Here is a 21,661-nt window from a genome sequence, read left to right as displayed (position 1 = left end):
AGGTCATGATTCAGTAATTATTAAGAACAATGTTTCTTACTGAGTAGAAGTTGAATGTGTCACAATACAATTCAATGCAGCCTCTAATGGGCGCACATGTTTGTCCGACAGTGATATGTGTGTAACACACATGCACAGTCACATCCTTGCTCTACAATCAACTGCCGACTGTTTTTTGTAATGAACTAGTGACTTGTCCAGAGTGTAGCACAGCCAGGTGACAGCTAACGTAGGCTCCAGAGTCCAGCCTTCGTCCTGTCAAAGCTCATTTTACACACATTATTGTATGAACAAGTAGACCAGGGGTCACCTACGCGGTGCCCGCGGGCACCAGGTCGCCCGTAAGGACCAGATGAGTCGCCCGCTGGCCTGTTCTAAAAATAGCTCAAATAGCAGCACTTACCAGTGAGCTGCCTCTATTTTTTAATTTTTATTTATTTACTAGCAAGCTGGTCTCGCTTTACTCCACATTTTTAATTCTAAGAGAGACAAAACTCAAATAGAATTTGAAAATCTAAGAAAATGTTTAAAGACTTGGTCTTCACTTGTTTAAATTAATTCATTTATTGTTTTACTTTGCTTCTTATAACTTTCAGAAAGACAATTTTAGAGAAAAAATACAACCTTAAAAATGATTTTAGGATTTTTAAACACATATACCTTTTTACCTTTTATATTCCTTCCTCTTATTTCCTGACAATTTAAATCAATGTTCAAGTAAACATTTTTTTTTTTATTGTAAAGAATAATAAATCCATTTTAATTTAATTCTTCATTTTAGCTTCTGTTTTTTTCGACGAAGAATATTTGTGAAATATTTCTTCAAACTTATTTTGATTAAAATAAAAAAATGAAAATTGAGTTTTTGGTGTAAAAAAGGGTGCCGCTGGAAAAGCTGGTATCAGTGACTACGGATGGGGCTCCTGCTATGATCGGCCGACACACAGGATTCGTTGCTCACTGTAAAGCTGACCCAGAGTTCCCAAACTTTTTGCAGTACCACTGCATCATACACCAGCAGGCCTTATGTGCAAAAGTGATCTGCTTTGAGCACGTAATGACTCCCGTCGTAGAGATCATAAACAGCATCCGCTCCAGAGCTAAACAGCACAGAACATTCAAGGTACTTTTGGAGGAGCGGTCAGCTGAATATGGTGACCTGCTACTACACACAGAAATCCGATGGCTCAGCAGGGGACGAATTTTGCAACGTTTTTTGTCACTTTTGGGTGAAATCAAAGAGTTCATGCAGTCCAGAGGTGAGGACACCGTGCTGCTGGAGGACACTGAGTGGATACTTTGACCTTGCATTTTTAACGGACATTACTGGAAAACTGATCAGTTTGAACTGTGGGCTGCAAGGCAAAGGTAAACCTGTTGCCGATATGATAAGTGCTTTAAAGGGGAACATTATCACCAGACCTATGTAAGCGTCAATATATACCTTGATGTTGCAGAAAAAAGACCATATATCTTTTTAACCGATTTCCGAACTCTAAATGGGTGAATTTTGGCGAATTAAACGCCTTTCTATTATTCGCTCTCGGAAGCAATCCGCCATTTTCTCAAACACATTACAAACACCGAATCAAATCAGCTCTGTTATTTTCCGTTTTTTCGACTGTTTTCCGTACCTTGGAGACATCATGCCTCGTCGGTGTGTTGTCGGAGGGTGTAACAACACGAACAGGGACGGATTCAAGTTGCACCAGTGGCCCAAAGATGCAAAAGGGGCAAGAAATTGGACGAAATTTGTTCAAATTACGAGGGTGTGGGGAAAGCCCACGAAAATGGTCAGTCGTTTGTTCCGCACACTTTACCGACGAAAGCTATGCTACGACAGAGATGGCAAGAATGTGTGGATATCCTGCGACACTCAAAGCAGATGCATTTCCAACAATAAAGTCAAATAAATCTGCCGCCAGACCCCCATTGAATCTGCCGGAGTGTGTGAGCTCTTCAGGGACAAATGACCTCGGTAGCAAGGCAAGCAATGGCGGCAGTTTGTTCCCGCAGACGAGCGAGCTAAACCCCCTGGATGTCTTGGCTCACACCGCTTCTACCGTCCTTTATGCCACCGAAGATGATCAAGAGAAGAATATCGACCCTAGCTTCCCTGGCCTGTTGACATTAACTCCAAAACTGGACAGATCAGCTTTCAGGAAAAGAGAGCGGATGAGGGTATGTCTACAGAATATATTAATTGATGAAAACTTTATTCATTACTCGCGGTTTTACGTAAATTATTATACATAAACTGTGTTTACCAATAATTTGGCTTAAAAACATTACAACACTTAAAAACAAACACATACCAATCGTTGGTTAGAAGGCGATCCCCGAATTCGTCCTCGCTTTCTCCCGTGTCGCTGGCTGTCGTGTCGTTTTCGTCGGTTTCGCTTGCATACGGTTCAAACCGATATGGCTCAATAGCTTCAGTTTCTTCTTCAATTTCGCTTAAGCCGCTGAAATCCGAGTCTGAATCCGAGCTAATGTCGCTATACCTTGCTGTTCTATCCGCCATGTTTGTTTGTGTTGGCATCACTATGTGACGTCACAGGAAAATGGACGGGTGTATATAACGATGGTTAAAATCAGGCACTTTGAAGCTTTTTTTAGGGATATTGCGTGATGGGTAAAATTTTGAAAAAAACTTCAAAAAATAAAATAAGCCACTGGGAACTGATTTTTAATGGTTTTAACCCTTCTGAAATTGTGATAATGTTCCCCTTTAAATGCATTTAAAGCGAAGATGAACCTTTTCTCTGTGCATTTACAGAGAAAAAAAAGTGCTGCACTTTCCCTCTGTGCAGATGGTGCTGAAAGACAATGCTTCTGCATCTGAGGCTTTGGACAAAGTTGCAGAAAAGTACTCTCAGGTCATAAACAGAGTTGGGCAAGAGTTTGAGAACAGGTTTTGTGACCTGGATCAGCTTGAGCCATGTGTGTTGTTCATTTCCAATCCTTTCATGAACGTGGACATATCATGCATTGCTGAGCAGTTAAGTGCAACATTCAGCCTGGATGCTGAACAGGTGGATATTGAAATTGTAACACTGCAACATGACCTCCACCTCAAAGCCCACCAGGCTGCACCAAACTTTTGGTGCCTTGTTGACACAGAAAAGTACAGCTATGAAGGTTGCAAGCCTGTTTGCTTCAACTTATCTTTGTGAATCAGTCTTTTCTGACATGAACTTCATCAAGAACAAACACAGAACACGTCTCACTGATGCACATCTGCAAGACTCACTCAGAGTTGCAGTGTCAAGTTACACACCAGAGTGCAACACACTAGTTAAAGGCCTACTGAAATGCGATGTTCTTATTTAAACGGGGATAGCAGGTCCATTCTATGTGTCATACTTGATCATTTCGCGATATTGCCATATTTTTGCTGAAAGGATTTAGTAGAGAACATCGACGATAAAGTTCGCAACTTTTGGTCGCTGATAAAAAAGCCTTGCCTGGACCGGAAGTAGCAGACGAGTAGCGTGACGTCACAGGTTGTGGAGCTCCTCACATCCGCACATTGTTTACAATCATGGCCACCAGCAGCGAGAGAGATTCGGACCGAGAAGGCGACGATTTTGCCATTAATTTGAGCGAGGATGAAAGATTCGTGGATGAGGAAAGTGAGAGTGAAGGACTAGAGGGCAGTGGGAGCGATTCAGATAGGGAAGATGCTGTGAGAGGCGGGTGGGACCTGATATTCAGCTGGGAATGACTAAAACAGTAAATAAACACAAGACATATATATACTCTATTAGCCACAACACAACCAGGCTTATATTTAATATGCCACAAATTAATCCCGCATAACAAACACCTCCCCCCTCCCGTCCATATAACCCGCCAATACAACTCAAACACCTGCACAACACACTCAATCCCACAGCCCAAAGTACCGTTCACCTCCCCAAAGTTCATACAGCACGTATATTTCCTCAAAGTCCCCAAAGTTACGTACGTGACATGCACTTAGCGGCACGCACGTACGGGCAAGCGATCAAATGTTTGGAAGCCGCAGCTGCATGCGTACTCACGGTACCGCGTCTGCGCATCCAACTCAAAGTCCTCCCGGTAAGAGTCTCAGTTCTCCACAGGCCAATGGTAAAGCTTGACTGTCATCTTTCAGGAATGTAAACAATGAAACACCGGCCGTGTTTGTGTTGCTGAAGTCGGCCGCAATACACCGCTTCCCTCCTACAGCTTTCTTCTTTGCTGTCTCCATTGTTCATTGAACAAATTGCAAAAGATTCACCAACACAGATGTCCAGAATACCGTGGAATTTTGCGATGAAAACAGACGACTTAATAGCTGGCCACCATGCTGTCCCAAAATGTCCTCCACAATCCGCGACGTCACGCGCTGACGTCATCATACCGAGACGTTTTCAGCAGGGTATTTCGCGCAAAATTTAAAATTGCACTTTAGTAAGCTAACCCGGCCGTATTGGCATGTGTTGCAATGTCAAGATTTCATCATTGATATATAAACTATCAGACTGCGTGGTCGATAGTAGTGGGTTTCAGTAGGCCTTTAACAGCATGCAATGCCAGGCTTCCCACTAACTGACAAAGAAACAGATAACAGATTTGGTGTCCAGTTCAAAGTGTGACATGAGTTATTTAAAAATTTGAGAGTTGACTTTTGTATTTTACATGAGTTAGTATTTGTACAAACATGGTGCAAAGTAATTCATGATTTGCTAAAAAAAAATGTTAGTGGCTAGCTAGTTAAAATGGGATATTGTGATTCCACAAGACTGTTTCAGAAGTGATCATTTGAAAATGTTCAATTTGAAAAATGTGCACTTAGAGAAAATATAAACATAAAGTGTTGCATATTGATATTTATCTGTTTCTATATATATGTTTTTGAATTATTTATTTCAAACCTGCACAGTACAACAACACACACTTTTTTTTTTTTACATTTTGGCAGAGACATTTATGCAAGGCTTGAAAAGGAATGACTGAACATTTCATGGAAGCTGCTTTTATACCCAATCATGGCACCCACCTGTTCCCAAATAGCCTGTTCATCTGTGGGATGTTCCAAATAAGTATTTGATGAGCATTCCTCAACTTTCTGTCTTTTTTTGCCACTTGTGCCAGCTTTTTTTAAACATGCTACAGGCATCAAATTCAAAATAAGCTAATATTTGCAAAAAAAATACAGTTTTCCAGTTGGAATGTTTAGTATCTTGTCTTTGCAGTCTATTCAATTGAATATAAGTTGAAAAGGATTTGTTGTATTCTCTTTTTATTTACCATTTACACAACGAGACAACTTCACTGCTTTTGGGGTTTGTATATTGGAAAAAAAGAACATTAAAAAATAATAAAGTCCACAAAAATGTATCAATCAATTTTTTTTAAAATTAGCCCCTTAAGTCGTTTAGCAGCTATAAAATGATGTTGCTGAAAAGAGGATATGTGTCAAATGTGTGTGTGTGGAGCACAAGCACTGATCCTGCAGCCGTGTGTGGAAGTGTCAGTGTGCACACTTACTAAATAACAGCTAAATAGTGCTGGCACCACAGCGATGAGTGTTGATAAATCATATTGGGCGTGATAAATCATTATATTGGCATTTTCTCCCAGTATCGTGGCTGTTTTAATGATCAGCATATATTCTGCATATTATTTTGCATATTCTGCTCACTTAAGAGACGCCATCCACTTTGCACAGGTTTAGTAGATCAGCTCTGCGTGTGCCATCAGGTTTGCACCTGTTTTAGTACACGCAAACCTTTAACAAATCAGGCCCTGTGAGTCCAACTCCATCCTGGAGAAGAGGATTGTACTTTGTCACACCTGTGCAACTTGGGTGTGCCACCTGAAGACTAAGCTCCTGCTGGTAGCTCTTAACCACAATAAGGTGACAATCTCAAATATGAAAGTGAAATCAATTCAATAAAGTATCCTTGATCCACATTTTTCAACCCATTTATCTTAACTTGATGGCCTAATTCTTCAACTGAATGTTCACCTTTAGTAGGACTTCACACACAATAGTCAATATTTACAAAAGTGACAAGTCCAGTCCACTTATGAAGAAAACAAAAACATTCTTCTCAAACTAGTTCATCAACAAGTCAGCTGCATCATGCCTCAAAGTTTCCGCATTCTCCACTTATTCACACACAGAGAAACTTAACAGCACTGCCTACACTCTAGACATAGTCATCTTTTTTTTCAGCTTGTCTTTTACTCTACCAACTAACATGGAGTCATCAGTTCCCCTCTTCTTTGACATTATTTTCATTTCATTGTGTTGTCTGACCAGTAAACACTTGCAGCGTGAGGAAGTCCACATTGACACAAATAATGATAGCCTGCATCTTACTTTTCATCAACAGCAATAACAACTGATAGCCCTTTTCATCTGTTTTAATTATGAGACTCAATTGTGTCAAAGTCATGATTTTTTATTTCATGCTTGAAATAAGAAATGATTACTTTAAAAAAGTAGTTTTATACTTGTGAGTGTTGATGACACAGCTTTGCAACACTTGATATTCTAGTTTCAAGCATGTTTTACTCAATATAGGTCATCAAATCTCAGCAACAAGCTGTAATATCTTACTGAGATCATTTAGGACCAAAACACTTAAAACAAGTAAAACACATAAAATCTGCTTAGTGAGAAGAATGATCTTATCAGACAGAAAATAAGCAAATATCACCCTTATTTGAGACATTTCATCTTACTTAGATTTCAGTTTTTGCAGTGCACCCCCTGGTGGCGCTATTGCTGAAAAGTGGCAGCAGTCAACTGACAAGAAGTCTTCTACAAGCGCCCCTTGTGGCCACGTCAGGTAAATGCCTGCGTGGCTTTTCTGGGAAATCACCTGACCTGACAAGCACAACAGGTGTGACAAGTTTGCCGCCGAACAAACAAAAAACATAAACAACAATAAAACGTATAATTGATGGATAGATCTGAAGTTGATCTCGAGACTATTGTGTTAAATGTAAACAGTAAAAAAAATGGATAATTTATTTTGTAACACTTTAATGAGTAGGACCCTTTTGGATCCCCAATCATTTTAGTGTGATTTGTTTTTAAGTGTCATTGCTTAAAAAAATAATAATTAATTAAAATCAATGGTGTTATTGACGTTTTTAAGGCTCCAATTATTATATAATCTCAAATATTCCTCTTAAAAATTTTATTGGGTGAAAATATTCCATATTTTGTGTTTTTTCCATTAAAAAAAACATGGTTTTCTTTGACAAAAAGAGCATACAACTTAAATCTTTAAAACTTTATATTGACAGATAGACCTAATGTTGATCTAGAGATTTAAAACTTGAATAATAATACAAATAATAACACATTTTTTATATTTTTTTGACCAAAACCCTTTGGGGTCCCCGGGTTCAAGCCCGAGTGGAGGCCTGAATGTATATTTTTTATACATATATTGTATTGGTTTTTAAAATAAATGGCCCCCGCTTGCTTTGATTTTTCAGTGTGCGGCCCTCAGTGGAAAAAGTTTGGACACCCCTGCTTTACATGGACTGGCACCTCAGTATATCTCGGACCTCATCCACATTTACACTCCTGCGCGCGTTTCTGAGGTGCGAGAGCCAGCTCCAGCTCGTGGTGCCCAAGACCAGACTTAAAACCAGGGGAGACAGGGCCTTCTCTGTGGTCGGCCCTAAGCTCTGGAACACTCTGCCCCTCCATGTTCAAACTGCTCCCACAGTGGACTGTTTTAAGTCTCGTCTTAAGACCCACTTTTATTCTCTGGCTTTTAACACTACGTGAGTTGTGTGGTCCTCTGTTGTCCTCTGTGTTTTTAAAACATTGATTTCTATTTACTGTTTTAATTAGTTTTACCCTTTAAAATCGTTTTTAATCAGATTTATTTTGTATTTTTTACAGTTTCATTTAATTTTTCCAAGTTTCGCATCTTTTTCAGATTCAAATCTGTTTTGTTTTTTTCCAGGTTCCCACATTGGCCCTTTTTTTTTTTCTTTTTTTTTTTGACATAATATTGGATATAGAGAACATTCAAACACTCCATTTGAATATAAAATATTTAATTTAATGATTTGGTGCTTTTTCAAACAGTCAAAATGATGTACAAAGAAAACTAAGCAAAAAGGTACAACAATTCTTCACAAAAATGAAGATAAATATAACCTCAGAGAAAAATGTCATCTAAAAAAAATTGCGATTCTGATATTGACAAGACTTTATTCAGCCCTTCAAAAACAATGAAAACATATTTTTCATACAAAAATAAAGTTATAGACATTGTAAAACCATTCTATGTGAGACATTAATGACTTAGTATATTAATCAATGACTTCATCTCTGCCTTCTTTTTATTCTGTCCTAACTTTTATTCACACGTTCATGCACATATAAACACATTGTATTCTTACTTGTTCAGTGTATTGGTATCTATATTATTACAATTCGGCTAAATTCTTTAAATTAGGGAAACAATAATAAATATTGATTTCACAGTTACAGCATGGGGATATGTGACCACCTTAAGGAGGATTTACAGTAAAAACATACATATACAATTACTTCCAATATTTTAGAGTCATTCTTACCAATACACTATTTGTTTGTGTACATTGAAATGATTCTGATCCTCATCTAATGACAGCTACACGCAATTATTTTGTTGCTGAAAATAAAAAAAAATGTTAAAAAAGAGCCATAAATCCAAAGTCCAGAAGGCAGTTGCAGAAAGAAACACAACAGGAAGTAAAAGAGGGCCTACAGGGACCCCTGCTGGAATTATTAAGATAGTGGCAACAAATCCTGGAAAGAAACTAACACCATAACCATAGCCGGAAGCTATTAGTAGACTTCCTGTACTCTGCTAATGGTAAGCCACGTTCTGATATTGCTCTGCAAAATATTATATATTACACTAAACATAACGTGAGACTTATTGTAAGATACACAGTTATTTAATAGCAGTTGAAATGCTACGTTGTGGAATTTTCGTTTTGAATTGGTTGTTGCTCACGTCAGATGTATTACTATTTTGCACTGAAGTCGATATTATTTTCCCCCTGTAGACATCGAAATCAGCAGAGGTGTTAACCACATATTGTGTGTATGTGCGTTCTGATCACTCATTGCAGGTAATAATTGTTGCACTATGTGCGTTTTACGTGTCAAGACGTTCATATTTAAATTTATATTGTTCGCCATTTTAACATGCGAACAACGTGGTCTGTCATATTCGCTAGTCACCACCAGAGGGTGCTAAAAGTCCATTTAGTTATTTGTGTCATGTATTGTATTTTGTATTTTTCTATTTTCTATTTCATAAATATTTAAAAAAGGATGATGTTGGTTAAAAACCAAGTTAAAAATATGTTGTATTGAATTAATTATAATACCAGTAAAGATAAAAGCCAGTTAAAACCACTATACGATCACACACGAAAAAAGTATACTGTTAAAAACCATTGTATTAAGTCACATCTGTAATTGCATTTCATGTAATTGTAAAAATATGAAAATGTTATGTACTTGAGCAGACTTCCTGTACTCTGCTAATGACATCGAAATCAGCAGAGGTGTTAACCACATATTGTGTGTATGTGCGTTCTGATCACTCATTGCAGCTACCAGTAAAGAACCACATCACCCAATCCAGCCTGTGTGTGGGTTCTTGGCGGGACGGGTACACAGCAGTTACATATATATGCTTTTATTATTAAATCAACATAAAAAACACAAGATACACTTACAATTAGTGCACCAACACAAAAAACCTCCCTCCCCCATTCACACTCATTCACACAAAAGGGTTGTTTCCTTCTGTTATTAATATTGTGGTTCCTACATTATATATCAATACAGTCTGCAAGGGACACAGTCCGTAAGCACACATGATTGTATTTTTTTATGACAAAAAAAAAAATGTTTTACCTTGAAAATCATTTTTTACCTAGGAAAAAAAAATTTACCTTGAAAAAAATATTTTACCTTGTAAAATTTTTTTTACCTTGAAAATCATTTGTTTAGCTTGACAATCATTTTTAACCTTGAAAAAAAAATGTACCTTGAAAATTTTTTTTTACCTTGAAAATCATTTTTTACCTTGAAAATCATGTTTTAACTTAAAACATTTTTTTTTAATTTTTTAATTTTTTTAAGTTTTAATTTTTAATTTTTTAATTTTTGTAGCATTTTTTAAAAATTTAAACATTTTTAATTAAAAAAAAAAATTTAATTAAAAAAAAAAAGTTTTAATTTTTTTATAATTTTTTAATATTTTTTTTTTTAATTTTTTTTATTTATTTTTTTTAATATTTTTAAATTTTTTAAATATTTTTAACTTTTTTTTTTTAAACTTTTTAAAACTTTTTTTTTTTTTAAATTACCCTAACCCTAATCTTAACACTAACCCTAACCTTAACCCTATCCCTAACCCTAACTCTAAAAAAAAATGTTAATTGTTAAAATTGTTTAAAAAAATTAAAACATTTTAAAATTGTTTTAAATTGTTTAAAAAAAAAAAAAATTAAAAAAAAGTTTAAAAAATTTAAAAAAAGTTTAAAAAAAATTAAAAACAAACATTTAAAAACATTCTTAGAAAATTAAAAAAATGTGAAAATCATTTTTTACCTTGAAAATCATTTTTAACCTTGAAAAAAATTTTTTACCTTGAAATTTTTTTTTTACCTTGAAAATCATTTTTTACCTTGAAAAAAAAAATTTGAAAAAAATGAAGGATAATAAATGATACAGAGGGAGGTCTCTAACAATGAAGAGAGCTTGGCCATGGCAGAATTCAAGCTGCAGGGCAAGGAGTTTGAAGTGCCTTAATGAACTCATATGGTGAATATCTTGGAGAAAGCACACTGTCAGAAAGTGTTTTAGTCTTATCTTATTCTGTGACGCAGTTTTGAGACGTTAGATTTCCCGTGCTCTTAATTTGGCGATCTAGTCTGGACGTCATTTCCTGTTTGTAGCGTTTCTGCGTAATATGGGCTCTTGTGTAAACAGCATTGTGTGCATTCCTGACTAAAATGTAAGTATACGTCGAATATAGCACGGTTATTAATGCTAAAATGCCTATAATGTGTTAGATGTAGCCTTAAACGAGTGTTTGTTTGCAACAATGTTTCTGCTTGACGACATAATTCGCCAGCTCAACTTTCGCCCTGTTAATACTTCTTGTTACACAGTAGTTACCCTATCCTACCACTAGAGGGCGACACAGACCACGTTTAAATCACTGTCTAAATCAACAGTGCTTATTCTCCATTCATCTCTTATGGACTGCTTTAATAGTCCATGTACATTTGTTTGTATATTTGTTTTATAACACATTGTAGAGTATATTATATTATATATAATATTGTACATATCCTGTTGTATTATTGCATATTATATTGCCTAAATGTATCCTAATCATTATTTGTATGTGTTCCCTTAGACCAGGGGTCGGCAACCCAAAATGTTGAAGGAGCCATATTGGACCAAAAATACAAAAACAAATCTGTCTTGAGCCGCAAAAAATTAAAAGCCATATTACATATAGTGTGTCATGAGATATAAACTGAATTAAGAGGACTTAAAGGAAACTAAATTACCTCAAATATAGCTACAAATGAGGCATAATGATGCAATATGTATAGAGATGTCCGATAATATCGGCCTGCCGATATTCTCGGCCTATAAATGCTTTAAAATGTAATATCGAAAATTATCGGTATCGTTTTTTTTATCGTTTGTTTTTTTTATTTTGTTTTTATTAAATCAACATAAAAAACATAATATACACTTACAATTAGAGCCCCAACCCAAAAAACCTCCCTCCCCCATTTACACTCATTCACACAAAAGGGTTTTTTCTTTCTGTTATTAATATTGTGGTTCCTACATTATATATGAATATATATCAATACAGTCTGCAAGGGATACAGTCCGTAAGCACACATGATTGTGCGTGCTGCTGGTCCACTAATAGTACTAATCTTTAATAGTTAATTTGACTAATTTTCATTAATTACTAGTTTCTATGTAACTGTTTTTTATATTGTTTTACTTTCTTTTTTATTCAAGAAAATATTTTAAATGTATTTATTTTATTTTATTTTATTAATTTTTTTAAAAAGGACCTTATCTTCACCATACCTGGTTGTCCAAATTAGGCATAATAGTGTGTTAATTCCACAACTGTATATATCGGTATCGGTAATTAAAGAGTTGGACAATATCGGAATATCGGATATCGGCAAAAAGCCATTATCGGACATCCCTAAATATGTACATGTAGCTAGCCTAAATAGCATGTTAGCATCGATTAGCTTGCAGTCATGCAGTGACCAAATATGTCTGATTAGCACTCTACACAAGTCAATAACATCAACAAAACTCACCTTTGTGCATTCATGCACAAACTTAAAAGTTTGGTGGACAAAATGAGACAGAAAAATAATTGGCATAAAACACGTCCTAGAAAGTCGGAGAAAGTTATACATGTAAACAAACTACGGTGAGTTCAAGGACCACCAAAATTAGTAGGACAAAACGGCGCTCACCAAATACTCGAATCAGTGAAGCATGTTTAATATAAACAGTGTGCTTTATAACAATTAGGGAGGTTTGTGTAATGATTGTCCTCCAATACACTATTTGTTTGTGTACATTGAAATGATTCTGATCCTCATCTAATGACAGCTACAAGCAATTGTTTTGTTGCTGAAAATAAAAAGAGTGTTAAAAAAAGAGCCATAAATCCAAAGTCCAGAAGGCAGTTGCAGAAAGAAACACAACAGGAAGTAAAAGAGGGCCTACAGTGACCCCTGCTGGAATTATTAAGATAGTGGCAACAAATCCTGGAAAGAAACTAACACCATAACCATAGCTAACGTTGCTAGCTAGAAAACATGGACATAAAACAAAATGAAAGTACATTTATACGAGGTGACGCTTGAGTGCGACGGCGTGCAGGACGATGAGGACAGTGGTAGATGCGATGCTCAGCTTTTCCGCAATATAGACAAAGCAGAAGACGAAGGCGACGATCTCTCTCTGCTTGAGAGAGACGATTCCCTCCAAGCTGCATGGGTTCCTCCTCCCGTGATATCGGCAAGGCATCGACAACGGGTATCGGTGCGGACGTTGTTTGACGAGCTCCATGGCCACGCCCACTATACGTCGAGGTGCGAAGTCCTTGCCGTCGGAATCTCTCTCTCTCCCAGTCAATGAGGCGATTCTCAATCTCCACCGCCAATGCGACGAGCTACTGCAATTTAATGTTGGCCCCCGGGTCTTGGCTTTGACAGCCGTGCTCTACATCAGTGGTCCCCAACCACCGGGCCGTGGATCGATTGGTACCGGGCTGCACAAGAAATTAAAAAAATAAAATGAAAAAAAAAAAATATTTTTTTTAATTATTAAATCAACATAAAAAACACAAAATACACTTACAATTAGTGCACCAACCCAAAAAACCTTCCTCATTCACACAAAATGGTTGTTTCTTTCTAGTTATTAATATTCTGGTTCCTACATTATATATCAATATTTATCAATACAGTCTGCAAGGGATACAGTCCGTAAGCACACATGATTGTATTTTTTTATGACAAAATATGTATATATATTTTTTAAAATGAAGGATAATAAATGATACAGAGGGAGGTCTCTAACAGCCTACAATGAAGAGAGCTTGGCCATGGCAGAATTCAAGCTGCAGGGCAAGGAGTTTGAAGTGCCTTAATGAAGTCATATGGTGAATATATTGGAGAAAGCACACTGTCAGAAAGTGTTTTAGTCTTATCTTATTCTGACGCAGTTTTGAGATGTTAGATTTCCTGTGCTCTTAATTTGGCGATCTAGTCTGAGACGTCATTTCCTGTTTGTAGCGTTTCTGCGTAATATGGGCTCTTGTGTAAACAGCATTGTGTGCGTTCCTGACTAAAATGTAAGTATGCGTCGAATATAGCACGGTTATTAATGCTAAAATGCCTATAATGTGTTAGATGTAGCCTTAGACGAGTGTTTGTTCGCAACAATGTTTCTGCTTGACGACATAATTCGCCAGCTCAACTTTCGCCCTGTTAATACTTCTTGTTACACAGTAGTTACCCTATCCTACCACTAGAGGGCGACACAGACCACGTTTAAATCACTGTCTAAATCAGGGGTGCTCACACTTTTTCTGCAGGCGAGCTACTTTTCAATTGATCAAGTCGTGGGGATCTACCTCATTCATATATATAATTTATATTTACTTATTTATGAAACATATGTTTTTGTTAACAAGTTAAAGGTGTTTAATGATAATGCAAGCATGTTTAACACATATAGTTAATATTGTTAATAAATTAAAGGTGTTTAATGATAATACAAGTATGTTTAATACATATAGTTAATATTGTTAACAAGTTAAAGGTGTTTAATGATAATACAAGCATGTTTAACACATATAGTTAATATTGTTAATAAATTAAAGGTGTTTAATGAAAATACAAGTATGTTTAATACATATAGTTAATATTGTTAACAAGTTAAAGGTGTTTAATGTTTAACACATATAGTTAATATTGTTAATAAGTTAAAGGTGTTTAAAGATAATGCAAGCATGTTTAACACATATAGTTAATATTGTTAACAAGTTAAAGGTGTTTAAAGATAATACAAGCATGTTTAACACATATAGATTCCTTTCTTTCATGAAGACAAGAATATAAGTTTGTGTATTACCTGATTCTGATGACTTGCATTGATTGGAATCAGACAGTGGTGCTAAAAACGTCCGCATTTTCGAATGGAGGAGAAAAAAGTCCTCCTTTCTGTCCAATACCACATGAAAGTGGTTGGTTTTTGGCATCTTATTTGTCCAGCTTCCGTACTCCTTTGTATACACTTTACAAGAAATACATTGTCGGCAAACTCCGTAGCTTGCTAGCTTGTGCACGCCAGCTTTCTGAGACTCTTGTTTTGTTAGCGCAACTGTGCAGTCGGTCTTTAGAGTTTTGAGGACAGGTACGGCGCCAGAGTCTGTTGAAATAAAGTGTTTCTCGCCTTCCAGTCGGTAATTTTAATGAGCTGGCAGGAGCCAGCGTCATCTCAGAAGACCCTCGGGTGCCGTGAATGTCAATCAAGTGACGAAAGTGACGTCATAGTGAAGATTTATGATCACTCATTTTTAGGACTATTTTTTTAATGCCTGGCTGGTGATCGACTGACACAACCTCCGAGATCGACCGGTAGCTCGCGATCGACGTAATGAGCACCCCTGATCTAGGAGAAAGCACACTGTCAGAAAGTGTTTTAGTCTTATCTTATTCTGACGCAGTTTTGAGATGTTAGATTTTCTGTGCTCTTAATTTGGCGATCAAGTCTGAGACGTCATTTCCTGTTTGTAGCGTTTCTGCGTAATATGGGCTCTTGTGTAAACAGCATTGTGTGCGTTCCTGACTAAAATGTAAGTATACGTCGAATATAGCACGGTTATTAATGCTAAAATGCCTATAATGTGTTAGATGTAGCCTTAAACGAGTGTTTGTTCGCAACAATGTTTCTGCTTGACGACATAATTCGCCAGCTCAACTTTCGCCCTGTTAATACTTCTTGTTACACAGTAGTTACCCTATCCTACCAATAGAGGGCGACACAGACCACGTTTAAATCACTGTCTAAATCAACAGTGCTTATTCTCCATTCATCTCTTATGGACTGCTTTAATAGTGCATGTACATTTGTTTGTATATTTGTTTTATAACACATTGTAGAGTATATTATATTAAATATAATATTGTACATATCCTGTTGTATTATTGCATATTATATTGCCTAAATGTATCCTAATCATTATTTGTATGTGTTCCCTTAGACCAGGGGTCGGCAACCCAAAATGTTGAAGGAGCCATATTGGACCAAAAATACAAAAACAAATCTGTCTTGAGCCGCAAAAAATTAAAAGCCATATTACATATAGTGTGTCATGAGATATAAACTGAATTAAGAGGACTTAAAGGAAACTAAATTACCTCAAATATAGCTACAAATGAGGCATAATGATGCAATATGTATAGAGATGTCCGATAATATCGGCCTGCCGATATTCTCGGCCTATAAATGCTTTAAAATGTAATATCGAAAATTATCGGTATCGTTTTTTTTATCGTTTGTTTTTTTTATTTTGTTTTTATTAAATCAACATAAAAAACATAATATACACTTACAATTAGAGCCCCAACCCAAAAAACCTCCCTCCCCCATTTACACTCATTCACACAAAAGGGTTTTTTCTTTCTGTTATTAATATTGTGGTTCCTACATTATATATCAATACAGTCTGCAAGGGATACAGTCCGTGAGCACACATGATTGTGCGTGCTGCTGGTCCACTAATAGTACTAACCTTTAATAGTTAATTTGACTAATTTTCATTAATTACTAGTTTCTATGTAACTGTTTTTTATATTGTTTTACTTTCTTTTTTATTCAAGAAAATATTTAAAATGTATTTATTTTATTTTATTTTATGATTTTTTTTTAAAAAGGACCTTATCTTCACCATATCTGGTTGTCCAAATTAAGCATAATAATGTGTTAATTCCACAACTGTATATATCGGTATCGGTCGGTATCAGTAATTAAAGAGTTGGACAATATCGGAATATCGGATATCGGCAAAAAGCCATTATCGGACATCCCTAAATATGTACATGTAGCTAGCCTAAATAGCATGTTAGCATCGATTAGCTTGCAGTCATGCAGTGACCAAATATGTCTGATTAGCACTCCACACAAGTCAATAACATCAACAAAACTCACCTTTGTGCATTCATGCACAACCTTAAAAGTTTGGTGGACAAAATGAGACAGAAAAATAATTGGCATAAAACACGTCCTAGAAAGTCGGAGAAAGTTATACATGTAAACAAACTACGGTGAGTTCAAGGACCACCAAAATTAGTAGGACAAAACGGCGCTCACCAAATACTCGAATCAGTGAAGCATGTTTGATACAAACAGTGTGCTTTATAACAATTAGGGAGGTTTGTGTAATGATTGTCCTCCAATACACTATTTGTTTGTGTACATTGAAATGATTCTGATCCTCATCTAATGACAGCTACAAGCAATTATTTTGTTGCTGAAAATAAAAAAAGTGTTAAAAAAAGAGCCATAAATCCAAAGTCCAGAAGGCAGTTGCAGAAAGAAACACAACAGGAAGTAAAAGAGGGCCTACAGTGACCCCTGCTGGAATTATTAAGATAGTGGCAACAAATCCTGGAAAGAAACTAACACCATAACCATAGCTAACATTGCTAGCTAGAAAACATGGACATAAAACAAAATGAAAGTACATTTATACGAGGTGACGCTTGAGTGCGACGGCGTGCAGGACGATGAGGACAGTGGTAGATGCGATGCTCAGCTTTTCCGCAATATAGACAAAGCAGAAGACGAAGGCGACGATCTCTCTCTGCTTGAGAGAGACGATTCCCTCCAAGCTGCATGGGTTCCTCCTCCCGTGATATCGGCAAGGCATCGACAACGGGTATCGGTGCGGACGTTGTTTGACGAGCTCCATGGCCACGCCCACTATACGTCGAGGTGCGAAGTCCTTGCCGTCGGAATCTCTCTCTCTCCCAGTCAATGAGGCGATTCTCAATCTCCACCGCCAATGCGACGAGCTACTGCAATTTAATGTTGGCCCCCGGGTCTTGGCTTTGACAGCCGTGCTCTACATCAGTGGTCCCCAACCACCGGGCTGTGGATCGATTGGTACCGGGCCGCACAAGAAATTGAAATAAATAAAATAAAACAAATATATATATATATATTTGTATTATTAAATCATCATAAAAAACACAAGATACACTTACAATTAGTGCACCAACCCAAAAAACCTCCCCCATCTACACAAAAGGGTTGTTTCTTTATGTTATTAATATTTCTGGTTCCTACATTATATATCAATATAGATCAATACAGTCTGCAGGGATACAGTCCGTAAGCACACATGATTGTATTTTTTTATGACAAAAAATAAAAAAAGAAGGATAATAAATGATACAGAGGGAGGTCTCTAACAGCCTACAATGAAGAGAGCTTGGCCATGGCAGAATTCAAGCTGCAGGGCAAGGAGTTTGAAGTGCATTAATGAACTCATATGGTGAATATCTTGGAGAAAGCACACTGTCAGAAAGTGTTTTAGTCTTATTCTGACGCAGTTTTGAGATGTTAAATTTTCTGTGCTCATAATTTGGCGATGATCTAGTCTGAGACGTAATTTCCTGTTTGTAGCGTTTCTGCGTAATATGGGCTCTTGTGTAAACAGCATTGTGTGCGTTCCTGACTAAAATGTAAGTATACGTCGAATATAGCACGGTTATTAATGCTAAAATGCCTATAATGTGTTAGATGTAGCCTTAAACGAGTGTTTGTTCGCAACAATGTTTCTGCTTGACGACGTAATTCGCCAGCTCAACTTTCGCCCTGTTAATACTTCTTGTTACACAGTAGTTACCCTATCCTACCACGAGAGGGCGACGCAGACCACGTTTAAATCACTGTCTAAATCAACAGTGCTTATTCTCCATTCATCTCTTATGGACTGCTTTAATAGTCCATGTACATTTGTTTGTGTATTTGTTTTATAACATATTGTAGATTATATTATATTATATATAATATTATACATATCCTGTTGTATTATTGCATATTATATTGCCTAAATGTATCCTAATCATTATTTGTATGTGTTCCCAGGGGCGTCACTAGCTTTTAAGGAAAGGGGGGGCTTAGCCCCCAGGAGATGCACAGGATGTGAGCGAACGTAGCGCACGAGCACAAAACCTCACAAACGGCTAACAAAGACTTAGAAATTATTCATTGTTATTATTATTATTTCAGTGGGTTTATTTTCAATCCGTGTTCAGTACAACAACAAACATGGGTTTGCACAGTGACATTTTGTTTACAGCATCAACAAGAAACAATGACTTGCATGATCCTTCAAGATACACTGAAACACAATGAAAGTCATGGCATTAGCCTCTATGTTATTACTTCACAACATAGAGGCTAATGCCACCACTTTCGCTCACAATACAATAATTGTTTGTGCCCAAATATTTTGAAGTTGCACAGATTACATTTTGGGCACATATGTGACTAAAATGGTTGTAAATTCAAGCCCTGGAAATATTACTTAATTACTTGAATTAAAGTAATATCTGGATCGGGATAATTTGGCTTAAATATATATATATATATATATATATATATATATATATATATATATATATATATATATTATGGCAAGTCGTTAAGGAAATTAAATATATATGGAAGTCTGAATAGAAATGAGAAACGTTTATATATACTGTAAATAAGAAAGACTTAGAGTCCGTCTGCTGATCTGAAAAAGAGCCAAAGCTGTCAAAGAGCTGAGGGACCATCTTCAAATTTCAATGCTGAAACAAATAATGCAAACAATAAAATGTAACTTCCAGGGCTTGAGATTAATGTAGTCCCGTCGTCCCGGGGACGGTAAAAAAAAAAGAACGGGACAAAATTAAATGCTCTCCGGGACGATGGCTTTTAACCATTTTTTTCTTTTTATGTATTTATTCATTTTACATTTTATATTAAATGTCTTGGTTTTTCCTCCCTCTGAAAATCCTATGAAATGTTTAACAAGCCATCCTATAACAATACAACAGCTATTAATGTAACAATACAATAAAACAAATATATTTAATGATGCTTCTTTCATTATTTTAACAATAGGCTAATGTATATTATATAAATACATATTAAGTCTTTCATACACACACATATATATATATGTATTCACTGCAATAAGGTAACATCACCAGAATGATTGACAATTAGGAGGACCAATAGTCAACATGATCCACCCAGAAATAAATAAAACAAATGGCTTATCGATAAGCCACTTAAAAAAAAAAAATGTTTTAATATTTATTTATATGTATCATTATTCTCCTGCTCACCTTTTCAGTAGAGGCCTCTCCCCTCTCACTTTATGTGCTCCTCTGCCCTGACTCCTACAGGTCAATAGGGGTTGTGGAGTGATTATTATTATTATCTACTGATGATAGTCGTACGTGAATGAGCTCAGCTCCTGTTCTCCTCCATGTGTAAAGTGAGAAACACAGCTGATGCTCCAGAAGGAAGTAACCCCAAAGATAGCAAATGGTAAAAAAGAGTGCACTTTTAACTTTATAAATAACCAGGACCTTCATGATGCATTTCAGGCTAACTAGCTAACTAAGTAGCAGCATTGTTTTAGAGTGGGAATGTAACTTTTTGTCAAACACAGACCTGGTGTAAAGTGGAGCTAATACATTTTAATACAAGCAGTGATGAATACTTACTTTCTTGAAAAAGTTTCTTATGTCCATTTTGCATCCGTTCACGTTCTTGTTCTGCAGTGCTGTGTGCTAATGTGCTTCATACACCTGCAGGACCGCAAGCAAGGTCGCAGAGAAAATGCGGACTGTATTTTGAGTGATGTGGGAATTTTCTACATGAACAAGTCCAAGGACCGCAAGCAAGGTCGCAAAGAAAATGCGGACTGGATTTTGAGTGATGTCGGCATTTTCTATATGAACAAGTGGAATGGATTGGATACTGACGCATGAAAGGGGCTCTCTACCTTACGCTATGAAGTGAGGGGAAACTGAGTGAATAATGACAGGTTATATGATTATTTATTTAAACTCATATTCGGGCCACTTTATAATGAATATGTCGGCATGTATTTGTAAAAAAAAAAGTTTTTTGTTTTGTTTTTGTTTTTTACACCAAATTATTTAGGGGGGCTTAAGAATATTTTAGGGGGGCTTGAGCCCTCCTAAAATAGGCCTAGCAACGCCAATGGATCTAAGAACGTCAGACTCTATATGAGTAAATTGTTGTTTACTTGCTTGTTTGGATGCATCATTCATTTATATGGAGGTCAATTAGGGACAACAGTTTTGTACTTTTGTACTCTGAAACTAAAAGTTCAGATTTTGATTTTGAAAAATACCTCAGTGTATTCAAAATAAAATATATTTTTCAGGATGAATATAATTTTCACACAAAAACATGTTTTTATTCATTCTTTCTTTTCATTTATATATATTTTAATATTAAAGCTTTCTACTTTTTCAGATTCAATTTTTATTTTTTACAGTTTCATTTATTTTTTTCCAAGTTTCGCATCTTTTTCAGATTAAAATCTGTTTTTTTCAGGTTCTAAATTTGGCCCTTTTTTGCATAATATTGGATATTGAGAACATTCAAACACTCCGTTTGAATATAAAATATTTAATTTAATGATTTGGTGCTTTTTCAAACAGTCAAAATGATGTACAAAGAAAACTAAGTAAAAAGGTATAACAATTCTTCACAAAAATGAAGATAAATATAACCTCAGAGAAAAATGTAATCTTAAGAAAATTGCAATTTTGATATTGACAAGACTTTATTCAGCCTATCAAAAACAGAGAGAAAACGTATTTTTCAATACAAAAATAAAGTTATAGACATTGTAAAACCATTCTATGTGAGACATTAATGACTTAGTATATTAATCAATTAATTAATCTCTGCCTTCTTTTTATTCTGTCCTAACTTTTATTCACACGTTCATGCACATATAAACACATTTTATTCTTACTT

General features: G+C 36.0%; 1 protein-coding gene across 1 annotated transcript in view; it reads right to left on the bottom strand.

Annotated features, from left to right (window-relative positions):
• The window catches only part of LOC133609861 (class I histocompatibility antigen, F10 alpha chain-like), a 20,591-nt gene extending 7,489 nt beyond the window's left edge, over positions 1-13,102 (bottom strand). Inside the window, exon 1 of the mRNA XM_072913588.1 lies at positions 12,934-13,102. Coding sequence (XP_072769689.1) covers positions 12,934-13,102 — 169 coding nt within the window. The remainder of the gene's footprint in view (positions 1-12,933) is intronic.
• Between the last annotated feature and the right edge of the window lie 8,559 nt (positions 13,103-21,661).

The sequence above is a fragment of the Nerophis lumbriciformis genome, linkage group LG07 (assembly GCF_033978685.3).
Source record: "Nerophis lumbriciformis linkage group LG07, RoL_Nlum_v2.1, whole genome shotgun sequence".
NCBI classification, from domain to species: Eukaryota; Metazoa; Chordata; class Actinopteri; order Syngnathiformes; family Syngnathidae; genus Nerophis; species Nerophis lumbriciformis.
The sequence above is the reverse complement of the archived record's forward strand: the minus strand, read 5'-3'. Positions and strand labels throughout refer to the sequence as shown.